Here is a 14,125-nt window from a genome sequence, read left to right on the forward strand (position 1 = left end):
TGAAGCATTTACAAATTTTGCAACTACAAGAAGAGCAGAAATATTATGAATCAGATGACTGATATACTGGAATGGCTTTGTAAGGAAACAACTCATACAATCACTTCCTGCTAACTTCTTCTCAAGACACCAAAAATTATATATACAGAGGCTTGTTTCATATTACATAATTGTAGTTCAGTGATAAGTATGCAAGACAAAGTATTTATTTCAAAGTTCAGTATCAGAGTTCTGCACCAAGGTATTGAAAAATTATCAGTGACATAACATTATTCTTTTGAAGTAGAATTAGCTACTACATTTAAAGAAGACAATGGCTGATGGCATAAGATTCTTCCCGTGAGTTTGCCTATATTTTTACTATCTGATTTTCCTACAGTGAGAGAGCTTTTAAATGGAATAATAGAAAGTAGATGGGGTATCACTAAACAGACTAGTGATATGCATTACCTTAAAACCAAGGGTAGCTCAAAGAACACTGCTCCTGCCTCTGAAATCCACAACTGACATACAAAATTACCACCTTTGAGAAGGCCAAGGCTCTGAAACAGTCCTGTTTTTAAGCCCAGTCTGTGCAGTTGGGTAGTGACTTCATGTAACAAAGCTGAAGAAATGTATTCTTCAGATGCAAGTTATAAAACAAGATGTTTCAGCAACCTCAGCAAAATCATTTCATTATTTTTAGCAGCTGGGTCCTGTCTCATTCTGCTGAAATGGAAACTACAGAAAATATTAATTAAATACGGGTGCACGCAGTAACTCAGAAGTGTTTTTATTTCAGAGATTCAGCCTCTGAGAATAGAAAGTACAGTCGGATATTTACTGTTACAAGTTTTAGCTAAACCAGCTTAAACAGGAAACTGAGAACTCTGTATCTTTGATTGGCACTTACACTTGAACTATGGCAGAACAGGCCAAATTTCCTGACCCAATATGCAACATACCCAACTCTTCATAGGGCAGGTAGCCAGAAGACATACCAAGAAAATGAGGAGCACTCTGGGAATAATTCCTGGATGAGAAATGACTGTGGCTCCCCAGGGTTAGGCTGGGCATGCAGCTAGGTCCTGTGACAACCTGGCCACGTCAGCTCCAGTATCTATCTTCATTTACACAGCTGGAGACCTGGATTACGCAACGACCTGATGGCACAACTTCAGGACAGCTGTAGTGCCCATCAAGGACGCAGCCCAGCAAGCGATCCAGATCTCTGCTGCCTGCAAACCACAATTTGGGCATGGTTGACTACAGCATGGGTTTCGGGGTTTGTCCTAGGTTGTTGGGTGTTTTGTTTTGTTTTTCTATGAGAGGGAGGAAGGGGGTTGTTTTGTTTTTGCTTCCACTGAGGGCAAAAGTTTCAAGTAGCCTGCAAACTTTGGAAGTGACTTGTCATAAGTTGAAATGCCAGACTTGAGTAACTCTAAAAGCCTGACTTTCAGAATGCGATGAATCCCAATTCACTGCACATTAGGATCTATTAAAATGTTATACACTGCAGATGAGGCTCAAGTGCTATTCGCTTTTTAAAATTTTATCCAGGATCTGTAAATAAATGTAACATTTTCTTACTTCTGTAAATTCAAGTCAGGCCTTTAATGCCACTAAGGCATTGCTGGCTGAAAGTATTCTTTAAGTCCTATGCCTCAAACTTGGAAGCCTCCCCAAAACTGGGAATCTGACCCCCAAAACTGGGAATCTGACTTCTCAGGACACCAGGACCAAAGTTTCACTTCTTCTCACTTCAGAACTGTGGCACTGGAAAAAAGCAAACAAACACCACCACCTCCAGCACATGCACAAACACCATCAACTGAACAAAAATCCCAGAGGGAGCAAGCCAGGCAAGATGTGAAAACCAGCGAGCTGCAGCAGACATTCAAACAGGCAGGGGGACAAAGACAATATCATAGCACTTCTTCCTACAGCTATTGCTCTGGACAGCCCACTCCTTACTATTCGCTTCACCACCTTCCTCTTGCTCCCCTTTTTTGTTTCCTCCTTCATTAAAAAGCCCAACAACCCATGAGGATTTCATAAATGATGAACCCCAATATGCCTTCTGCTCAAGCAGCTTGTATGCTATACTTACTTATCCCAGCATGCAGCCTGCTTTGTCCAGTTAGACTATCAACTCTTTAAGGGCACTCCTATTACTCTATTTGTGCAGGACCTTGTACACTGGATCCATGAAATTGAGCCTCGTAGTATTGTTGTAGTAAATTCCCATTCCACTACCAGCAATTTAAGTTTTCATTTTAAAAAATAGAGCTGAGCAAATGACAGGTTCCAGAGCTGTTGGGAAAGTTCCTACCATGACACTTTCCCATCTTCCAGACAGTTTTCATTAGATTAGGGGCCAAGAATTTTTAAGAGTTCTGCCAAAAGTAATTCCAGTTCTTTTACAATGGATTCAATGGCTTAAAATGCCATTTGTCTCACAGTTTTAGCTTTCAGAGCCTACCTGGCCACAAGTTGATTGTGGTTGTTTTAGCTGAACACCAGCAATCAAGGGCTTAAACAGAAGCAATTCTCATGTGATGTTAAAAGTACTAAATCAGTACTACTTAATCAGATTTTAGCAATATCAGCAAAGTTAACAAGCTTTCTGTTTACTTTGACAACGACTTCTGATCCAATACCAATAAAACTATTTTCCTAACAACTAGGGTATCAGAATTAAAAGATTTTCACAAGCATCATTTGGAACAGCAATAATCTGAAGCCTGCTATTATCATGGTCAATGCACATGAAGAAATTAATTTGAATTTGCTGAAAAGCACAGCAGTCACACATGTTAAACACTTAGCTTGTACAGAAAGCGGCACAAAACATTAGAGGTCTGATCTGTAGCATATAGCTAGCCAAATCACTCATCTGAGTTGTATTTTAATATTTTGAACTACAAATGTTAAGCAAAGTTACAAAAATTTGTTTTAGCTATATTAATTTTTTTCATTTTCCATGAAGTATTCACAAAGCTTACCTATTTTTGTTTGAGCTTTCCATCCACGAAAAAAAGAAAACATGGAGGAGAGCCAAATAATGTATTTTCCTTAAATTTGGCTATTTCTGGTAAGAGGGTGATCTCAAATTCAGTTGCCCATGTCATTAAGCAAATTGTTACTAGTAATTTATGGCTGAATGAATGTAGAGTCTGCAAGTTAAGCTTGTTCTGAACAGTTATTTTCAAATACAATAGTTTTGTGTGCCAGTTTATTTTCAGTAGTCTGCCACAGATTGTTACGCAGTAGGTGGACAAGATTCCTATGATATCCAAGGAAAGTTCACTATCAGAAAATGCAAGTTACAACCTATCATTCACAAAAAGGCCATACATATATTTCCATCCAACTTGTTACAAAAACTATATCAAAACACTAGTAGTCAAACTTTGCTAGTTGCTTTTACATCATAATTAAAAAATGGTTCAGGGGAATACTCAAAGCACAAAATGAGTGTGGGAACTCAAAAAGAAGCTGGTAAAAAGAAAAATTCAGTAGTCTTGTATATATGCACTAGCATATATACATATATAGTAGGAGAAATCCACTGTTAAAGTTCTGTCATCCAATTAAAGGGGAGTTACAGCAGTGTCAAGCAGCTCTAACAAAGTCATCTTATGCTGGATTCTTATACAAAACACTTTCCGAATATAATTTAAGATAGCTAAAATGTCTACTAAGGAAATCATGGGTTTGTAATAAAACAAGGCAGTAGTAAGTCAGGTATTTTGAAAATGTCTCAGGCACAAACATTTTCAGATTCCTTTGGTAATCTCAGCTCTCTATACAGAAGAAGACTGTGCTCTACTGGGTTAACTCCTACTGTGTCTTGTAAGTCTTGAAAATCTTTTCACACATATCCCCTCCCCTTTCCTAAGCCAACGATTGCATCTCCAGCATTAACATTGCCTCAGCCTACTTCCTTTGGGAAGAGAAACAGGAATTCTCCCATGTCTCATTTTTATGTTCTATTACCAATAAAACCAAAAAGTGCCGGAGGCTGAAATATCTGCACGTGATTCTTGCATCTGCTTCCTCATTCCATTGATCCACTTCAACAAGGCAGGGGCCACGATTAATCTAAAATGTTTCCAATAGATAAAGAATTCTAAAGCTTTGCATCAGCTCCATTAATTGCAAGGCATTCACAGTGACTACCTCTTCTCACGGAAATAATAACTGACTAACATACAGTCTTAGCTGATTCTCATCGTTATGTTACTGAGAGAGCAGTAGTTCCTACTGACACTCCAGAAGCATCCACTGGGAAGCAAAAAACTTTATGAAATGCAATGTCTGTTACAGTGCTTAGTTACACAAGGCTTCTTTTCTCTTTGAAAAACTGCATTGTATTTAGGAATCTGACATACCTTTTCCATGGCAGCTGACATGTCAGTAAGGTGAAGAGTTACAGCTACGCCCATAAACACAAACAAGCTTCCAGTGCTAATCCACCAGAACCAGGAAGCTGCTTTGAGTCATGGGTGAATGGGCTTGCCCTGAAATCGTGTTCAATCTCAGGATAATTTTTGCAGAAGATTTCAGACTTCCCCATCAGAAGCAGGGTGCCAACTTCTCATCAGCTGTGCCCCATCAGTCATCGACTTCACTCCTCTCCACTCCACTGGAAGGCTTAGAGGGGCTGCTAGTCTGATCACCTCTGGCCCAATCTAATTTCCAGGCTGTATCTTTTAGCTTTTAAGCCAACAGCTGTAGCCAATTCATCAACTATTTACCTGAACTGGTGCCAAAAGGACTCGTCTATTATCACCAGCCATTCCCATACGCATCTTTCATAGATGAATGGTGAAATAGTGTATCTTCCCAACCCACACAGTGCCAAGGAAACAGGCCAGATGTCTGCTGGTCTCAGCCTCACCAAAAGTTTCAGAGGGTGCTCTGGACACCAGCAACCCCAGCTTTTCCAGTTCTGGTTTCTTCCTGTTCTAAGTCAATGGCCTGGTTCTACAACAGGAGTCTGGGCACTGGCCCCATCAGGAGGGCATAAGTGGGGACAGCATCATCCCTCCCAGGCCTAGGGAGGAATATAGAGACACTGTTCAAGCATGCAGGAACAGAGTTAGGCAAGCCAAAGCCCATCTGCAGATGAATCTGGTGAGGGACATAAAAGGCAACAAGAAGGGCTTCCACAGGTCTTTCAGCAGCAAAAAGAAGACTAGGAAGAATGTGGGCCCACTGCTGAAAGGGGCAGGGGACCTGGTGACAAAGGACTTGGAAAAGGCCAAGGTACCCAATGTCTTCTTTGCTTCAGTCTTTACTGGTAAGACCAGCCTTCAGCAATCCCCGGTCCCTGAGACCAGTGGAAAAGGCTGGAGCATGGAAAACATACCCTGAGTGGAGGCAGAGCAGGTTAGGGAACATTTAAATAAACTGGAAAGACACAAGTTCATGGGACCTGATGGGATGCACCTGCAAGTGCTAAGGGATTGGCCTCACAATGGCAGCTACCAGTTCTTGAGAGGGAGAGGTTTCTGAGGACTGGAAGAAAACAAATGTCACTGATATTTCCAAGAAGGGCAAGAAGGAGCATCCGGGGAACTACAGGCCAGCCAGCCTTACCTCAATCCCTGGGAATGTGATGGAGCAAATCTTCCTGGAAACCATTTCCAAACATATCAAAGACAAGAAGGTGACTGGGAGTAGTCAGCAAGGATTTACGAAGGGGAAATCATGCTTGACCAACCTGCCAACCTTCTACGATGAGAAGGCTGGCTCAGTGACGAAGGGAGAAAAGGGAATGTTGCTTACCTTGACTTTAGTAAGGCTTTTGACATTGTCTCCCATAACATCTTCATAGACAAGCCGATGAAGTGTGGGCTAGGTAATAGACAGTAAGGTGGACTGGAAACTGGTGAACTGCCAGGCTGAAAGTTGTGATCAGCAGCACACAGTCCAGCTGGAGGTCAGTCCCCAGTGGTGTCCCCAGGGGTTGATACTGGAGTCAATACTGTTTATCATCTTCATTAATGATGTGGACTATGGTGCAGAGTGCACCATCAGCAAGTTTGCAGATGATACAACATTGGGAGGAGCAGTTGATACACCAGAGAGCTGTGATGCCATTCAGAGGGATCTCAGCAGGTTGGAGAAATGGGCAGAGAGGAACCTCATGAAGTTCAACAGAGGGAAGTGCAGAGTCCTGAACCTGGTGAGGAATAACCCCATGCACCAGTCCATGCTGGGGACTGACTGTCTGGAAGGTAGCTTTGCAGAAAAGGCCCTGAGGATCCTCATGGACAACAAGTTGGACATAAGCCAGCAATGTGCTCTGGTGGCAAAGGCGTCCAACAGTCTCCTGGGCTGCATTAAGAAGACCATTGCCAGCAGGTCGAGGGAGGAGATCCTTCCCCTCTGCTCAGCCCTGGTGAGACCACATCTGGAGTGCTGGCTCCAGTCCTGGGCTCTCCCATACAAGAGAGACATGGCCCTACTGGAGCAAGTCCAGCAAAAAGCCATGAAGATGATTAAGGAACTGGAGCACCTGACATAGGAGGAGAGGCTGAGAGGGCTGAGATGTTTAGCCTGAAGAAGAGAAGTCTCAGGAGGGATCCTATCAATGGGTATAAATACATGATTGTGGGGGAGGGTAAAGGAGACGGACCCAGACTCTTCTCAGTGGTGCCCAGTGACAGGACAAGAGTCAATGGAAACAAATTGAAAAAAGAAAATTCCATTTAAATGTAAGAAAAAACTTTTTTATCTTAAGTTAAGAATGCCAAGAATCTTCAATAAGCAATTCTTAAATATAATGTGGCATAAACAGAAGTAAGTAACACGCAATTTAAAAATAGATTTGACATCTTTAAATCAATTCTCTTCCTTCCTTGTATGTGAACACAACTAAAGATGTCTGTCTAGAAAGGGTAATATCTTCTTTGAAGATAAAGTGACTGTTCATAAAGGGAAGCTTCCACCATGAACAATTTGTAATATGAATGGCTTGATCACTTGATCCTAATGAGAAGCACCTACTGGACACTTGTCATAATCACTGGGAGCGCACTGTCTGAAGCTCAGATTTTCATTCGTGGGTGTATAGGGCACCATGTTTATGAAAACTCAGTCTCTTGAATTAACCAGCTTTTGTTTTTTATGAATGGGATAGCTCTTCCATTTGCCACTCTGAGGGTATTTCAGAGCATATGTGTTTCAAAGCCAGCAAGTCACTCAGAATCCCAGTCCTGAACACTAATATCCAAACCAGCTGACCAGATCTACATCCTTGTGACTGACCTCTAACATTTTTAATTTTACCACCAGAAAAAATTACTCTATCTTTGTGGAGGTCCACTGGACTACATATAGGCCTCCTCTCGCAAAACTCACCTACAAAACTGGTTTGGGGCTGTCACACTGGCTCCAAATCACAATGGTATCACTAGCTCTGAGTCAAAACTACGATGCTAACCTTATGTTAAATATTGAAATCAGATATTCAGAAAACATAGTATGAAGCTTCCAAAGGCATTCAAACCCAGTGAACTCTGCTGTCCCCCTCCTATACATTTCATGAAGGGTAGGAGAGAAGGGCAGTTAGACCATTGAGAAGTGCTTTAGAAAGGCATTTGGGCCTGAATTCACTCAACCTGACTTTAGGCCTGTATCTGAACTTCCTAAATTGGGAACAGAGGGGCCATGGGTTCCTCTCTAAACAAGGGAGCAGAGACAGGACTTCCAGGGAGCAATTCAGACAAGCTAGTAAGACCCCTCTCTGATAGTGGCTCTTTATTGACTATGCAAGGAGATTAAAGCAAGAATGTTTCTAATGTAGACAAGTCAGATAGGCATGTAAATCTAAGAAAGATGAATCTTAGCCCCGAAACTGTGTGTTCAGTTTGTTTGGTTGATAACAGCAGAATGCTGCAAGAAGCATTTAAGACAAACCACTAAAGGTAGCTATTTTCATACTTGAGCATTACCTTAGCACAAAATTTTTTCCAAGTAAAAACATAACACTATTGTGAAGTGACCACACTACATCATTTTCAGTCTGTGAAATAGCGAGGAATACTTGGAAACTTGCCTTTTTGACAGTTTTCTAGAAATAGATCAACAATCAGGATGCTACTTTTCACATAGCACCCCTCTTGTGCACTGCGGTAATATCCATTCAAATACAGAAGAATGAAAACAATCACATTTCTCATCTCTCATCTCTCAAATGGACCTGAGAATACAGAATTCAGATCAGTTTGTGTTTTTCATTAAGCTGGACATGTTTACAAGTAAGATGAAAGCAATACTTGCTGAAATGACCTCTTTTCCTCTGTTTGTAAGATTTATTGAAGGCAATATAGAATGGCAACAATAGTCAATCATAGGTGGCAGACTGCCCTTTTATTAGGCATAGTGAAGCTAATTAATCAGAGTTTTTCCCTTCACCTCCTGAAGGCATGTACTGGTTAGAATGCATCTGAAAATTCTACAGCAATAAATAAAGGTGCTGGATCTACTCATTTGAACTTTGAGAAATTATTTACAGGCACTTGAGATGCTAAATATTAACATTCTACACAGTCTGCTGGGCAAAGTGCCTGCTACTGTAATTTGCATAGAACCAAGATTTAAAATAAAACTTTAAAACAAGGCTTTGTGGTACTGCCGTTCTCAGGGATAACAAGAAGAGAAAAGAATGCCTGTGAGAGAAAGTAAGAATAATAGGAACATTGAAACCTGTCTTGCAGTAAGTAAAGACTGATGAGTTAATTAGGAAGTCTTTAAATAAGAACGCAAGGTAAGGTCAGCTAGTGAACCAGTCACAAGTTTAGAGCACAGAAGTAATCAGTTATTTGGATTTATTTCTAGATGTCAGATTATCTGCCATTTGTAGGAGATACCAAAGGCCATTTCAGATGAAAAGCAAGTGTATAATATTCTTCTTAATTATGGAATATCAGAACTCAAGATGTCGTAACTCATGTTCTAATTTCTGTGGTCAATATGCTTCAAATTAGAACTATTGTAATATATTCTCTTGGGAGGCATATATGAAAAGTGAGTAACTTAGTGGCATCTACCTTTTTTAGGGCACACACTTAAAGCATTCCTTTATTCTTGGATTTACCTCAAGCATCTTTCTTGGATTACCTTCATCATAAATTCAATTATAATCTTACCAGTTTCACAGCTGGGCCCAGTGAAGCCTTGCGGGCAGGCACACACATTGGAAGCAATGCAGGCTCCTCCATTCCTACACCCATCTTTGCAAAATGCTGAAATAACAAAGCACAATATATGGTTAAGAAGGAATTAGCAAAATTACACTCAACAACTTTGCAGGTGTTTATGGGCCTCTAGCAGAGTGACACAAAACACAGTCCTGTAGTGCTCAGCACAGAGGCTGTTTTCACCTAAGGATAGAGGTCACCAAGAGATGGTTTATAGCCCCCCCACCTCATCGGCCAGATGGTCTGAGAAGACGAAGAGGGAGATTAGAGTAAATCATCTGAAGAAAACAGCCCACATATGTGCTCCTTCCCATGCACTGGAAAGCAGTGAAAGGGAACGTCTTCCATAGCAACAGACCCTGCTTAGGGCACTGCTGTTCTTCACTGCTTCCCAAATAAAGGCCTGAACCTAACAAGCACAATTAAGCACTAAATTAATTGGTCTACCTGATTTCTAAATTCAACAATTGGATCAAAATAATAAAAATAGTAATTTTGTCTCAAGGGATTTTAAACAGCTTTAAAACTTTTACCATTTACAGTTTGAGGTACATCCTTGGATTTGTTCTTTGACTCGCATCGGAATCTAAGAAGCTGTGCTCACATATTTAAGTGCAACATTATCCAGATACAGCTGTCAATAAGTGTGTGTCTACAAGAATCCCTTCTGCTGACACAGAAATGCAACTAGCCCTGATATAAAATATGGCACCTGTTTAATTGCTTCGATTGTACCTGTACTATGGAGTGAGCCATGCTGTGTTCACAAGAAACTACAGAGGAAAACTGCAGGCAAAACTAGGTGGATGAAGGTTATCATCAATGCAAAGAGTGGAATTCTGCCCAAGGGCATTAGGGTTACCCCTACATTTGTAAACAGCCACAAGAGATATGAGGTTTGGTGTGCAGCTGCTCTGTAAGGCAGCATCACTGATGAGGTCCAAAGGTGGACCTAAGAGAGAACAAGAGAGTTATGAAGTTGACCTTTCCAACTCAGTTTTGAGGCACCGGGCTTGTGAAGTAGGACCCACAGCACTGAGTGGGACACCTAAGCTTCCTGGCATGAGATGGACTGGAGCATCAGTTGGCAGCATGGGGCATGGAGAGCTGCCAAACCCAGAGTGGTCAAGAGGTGCATCCAGCTCTCTGAAGGACTCCAGCATCCAAGCTAGGGCTGTAGGGAAGTACATTTCTCAGAACGGGATACCCAGTCTGAGATCCTTCTCCGTACTGTCTTTTCAATACCAAGAAGGGAGGGAGGGACATTTTTCTTCTACAATGGGGCCAAAGGCCCTCTGAAACATTAGGTCTGCAGTCAGAGCTTTCATCCAGGACACAGAAGAGCTGAACACTGCTCTATATTGTTAGGCACCTTTTCTTTGATCCAAAGAAGTCTCAACTACCTGTTTGTGAAATGACACACAGAAGGACTGGGGACTATTCCCAAGCACAGCACAGGGCTCAGTCGCACAGACTGGGCACTCTTCTGAGCAGAGTGACTGTGGGTTTGAACCTCCTTAGCCTGATGTGTTTCTTCCCACATCCCAAAAGAGGGATAATGGCATAAATAGGGGTATTGGCTGACATCTCTTCCTCTAGCCATGTGTGTGACTGGAAGTAGGCATGGCTACTGTGTTTTACAAAGAGTTCATATATATTAGGAATACACAGAAAAAAAATGGCACTAAGGTGAAGGAATAGCTAGTGCTAAGATCTTAATCAGGTTTAGCAATTAAAGAAATACTGGGTTGCTTAGCCTCGATAATTTGCATAGAACCAAGATTTAAAATAAAAAATAGCAGCAGAATGTATCTATGGAATATAATCAGTGTTAATTCAGGACTCTTAGATTCTGACACCTAACACATGGGGGGACTGAGGTGCAGTTTCAGGGAATCCTGGGTATGCCATTGCTACGGCTAGACCACTTCTCATTTCTGAACCAGTCCACTTACAGCTGTACTACCTGTACTGTCAGATATCACCAAATCCTATGCTAGGAGTCTGAAGACTTCTGAAAATTTGGGCCCAAGTACCAAGTATTACCTCCTCTGATGTGAAATACAACAGGAATTATAAAAACAGCATTGTATCTCTGGAAAAGCATCTAAGACTATTAATATAATTTTTAATGTTCACCAGTGAATGGCAATGTTAGAAAATAGGGCACCAGCTCCCGGGTAGCAAAGGTTTTGTGCACAAATGTCTACTACTTTCCTCATTTACAATGGAGAGACACAACATACCAAACAATCTTCAGTTCATCCAAGCAAAATAGCAAGTGACTGACAGTGGAAAATATAGATTTGATAATATTTCCACAACTGTAATTTTGTTGGTAACACTGAGTTTTCTTGAATGGGGTAGCATTTACAGAAACTTAACTTGGGACAGAAATGAAAAGTAGTTACTCCAAATTTTAGAACATACTATATATATATATGCATCATCTTCAAATTACTATGAATGCTGTAAAATGCAAAGTCTCATGCATCATGCTCATGAAGACCTTTTCCTGGGTGCAGAACCTAAATGCCTAGCATTTTGTCTGTCTTCCTCAAGGTCTGTGAACAGACTGGCATTAACTCATCCAGTCCAACGACTGCTGAACCTGAGGGTCTTCAACAGCTTACCTTTACATATGGTCCCATTTCCTGTGTAACCTGGCTTACAAACACAGTTGTGCCCACCTACAGTGTTGAAACAGAGAGCGTTTTCATCGCAGTTGTGCTGGTTTGTGATACATTCATCGTGCTCTGAAAAGTGAAACAATAATAGTATGCTCTTGAATTTTGAATATACAACAAAATAAAAGCTTTATATAGGTTTCAATGTTAAAAAGAGACAAACACAGTAGTAGTTACTAGACCGGGCTAGGTGAACATGTAGCCATGGAATAAACAAGGGTATACATTTTTAGTACATACTTGTATATGCTAAGTGTGTTGCAGCATGACTCCACTTCAGTAATGGGGAGCTACCATCATTATATTTTTCATGTTGGCTACAGTGTTCTCGTAAACATTTGCCAAAAAAATGGCTAGCATACTACAAATCCACATGTTAGATCCACTGCACAATTTATTCATGCAGATTTATCTTAAGCGGGATTCACAGGGTTTCCTTTGAAAAGCTGAATAATGGTGCGAGTCACACATTCCAAACTGCAAAAAATATGATTAGCGGAAAGCAGGACTTCAAAATGTAGCCCACACTTTCCTTCACTTCATTGTGTACACAGCTCTTGTCTTTATTCAGATGAATTAAGTAAACTGAAAATAAAGGTCTACATCCTGTTCAGAGTATGGGACTTTCATCATGGGGTGTTCTAGCACCAGAGTTCAATGGATTTGACTCTTCAGTTTGGTGACTAAACTTTGACATACTGGGGAAATACCACTTTTTGGATTAAATGAACAATAAAGACAATAAGATTTTGAGTTAACCTGAAGCGCACTGCTTAATCTGAAAAAAAAAAAAATTATTCTGTAAGTGTTTAGGTTACTCAACATTTTAATGTTTTAGCTTGCAATTTAAAAAAAAATGGAAAAAGTAATTTCAAAATAAGATGCTCTAAAGTATCATTTCAAAACATCACATAAAGTGATCCAGCATTTTTGAAATGAAATATGTTCGTCCGAATGCATCAGAATGAAATGTTTCATTCTTCTGGAAATCTTCCTTATGCTTTCTTTAATTCATCTAACCATAAATAATTTCAGACTCTCTGGAATCTTTTATTTCAGGAAAACTGAACATTTTGGGGAAAATAAACATTACCTAGTTTCAATCAGCAGACATGGACTAACCCACAGGTAAGGTTTCCATAGCCATCATTCTGTCCAGGGTCTAGCAAATTTTATTAGTTTAGCTTATGCTTGTTCCGTCTATCTGATCCAAGTCTTAAATCTGGAATCGGATGTTCCTTCTTCCCTGGCCTTGGATATGTCACATTGCTCTGAAACTTGCACTTTACAAATAAGAGCTGAATCCTACACATATCCCACAGGGTGGTCGTGAAAATTAATTTGTTAACATTTGCAAATCACTATGTAAATGTTCAGCTTGCTATTTCAATACTGGCCATGAATTATAGGAGTATAAAACTGGCAAAATGGATCTACATCTCTAATCCGTCAATAGCTGTAAACTGACCTCTAGCAATGGCAATTACCAGTTTTTAAAAATGGGGGAAAATCACCAAAATATAGCTAACTAATTTTAAATACTGCACAAGGGTTTTTTTTGTTGTTGGATTTGGGTGTTTTTTTTCTTCTGTATAACACTTACCTGACACCACACTTATAAACAGGGACTTAAGTGTCTCTTATACAACCAATAATGCTGTTATCAGCCTTCATCCCTTCTGAGCAAGTCTCTTACTGAATGCAGCAGAGCATGGGCTGCAGGCCTCAATCCTGAAGCATAAGATTTAATTACTTTACTCTCAGCATGGATAACTAAAATTGTTAATGTTCACCAAAAGATCTGACCCTTCCAGACTCCAGTTAAAATATTTGACTCTGACCTCCTGCCACAGTGAAACCTCTTATGCTGGCTGAAACAGTATTTTTGTTAGATCACTCCATAAAACAAAAAAAGGTCATGATTACATAAATTAGCTACAAGTATCATCTATGTTGTAATAATACTCTGGATTTCTTGGTTTGTGTTACTATTGTGATGTTATTTAAGTATGGTATGCTATTTAAATAATAAATATTTATTATTTTCTCATTTTTAAAAGTTCTATATAACATACAAAAGGAAATTAACTATGGAAATGTGAGAAACATTATGCATTCAGCAGGCCAAAATATCTTGCAAAGCCAGTATCTCAGGAGGTAGCGTATATACAAAAATACGTCACACAGGTAGACTCGATTCAAAACGCTGAATTTGGCAAATTAAATATCATGCTGAACAAGGAAGTG

General features: G+C 40.2%; 1 protein-coding gene across 1 annotated transcript in view; it reads right to left on the reverse strand.

The window, feature by feature from the left end:
* NELL2 (neural EGFL like 2) overlaps nt 1–14,125 on the reverse strand; it is a 150,704-nt gene that overhangs the window by 30,244 nt on the left and 106,335 nt on the right. Inside the window, exons 14-15 of the mRNA XM_026072422.1 lie at nt 11,825–11,947; nt 9,141–9,236 (exon numbers count right to left, since the gene is read on the reverse strand). Of these exons, the coding sequence (XP_025928207.1) occupies nt 9,141–9,236; nt 11,825–11,947 (219 nt within the window). The remainder of the gene's footprint in view (nt 1–9,140; nt 9,237–11,824; nt 11,948–14,125) is intronic.

The sequence above is a fragment of the Apteryx rowi genome, unplaced genomic scaffold (genome assembly GCF_003343035.1).
Source record: "Apteryx rowi isolate R43461 unplaced genomic scaffold, aptRow1 scaffold_341, whole genome shotgun sequence".
NCBI lineage: Eukaryota > Metazoa > Chordata > Aves > Apterygiformes > Apterygidae > Apteryx > Apteryx rowi.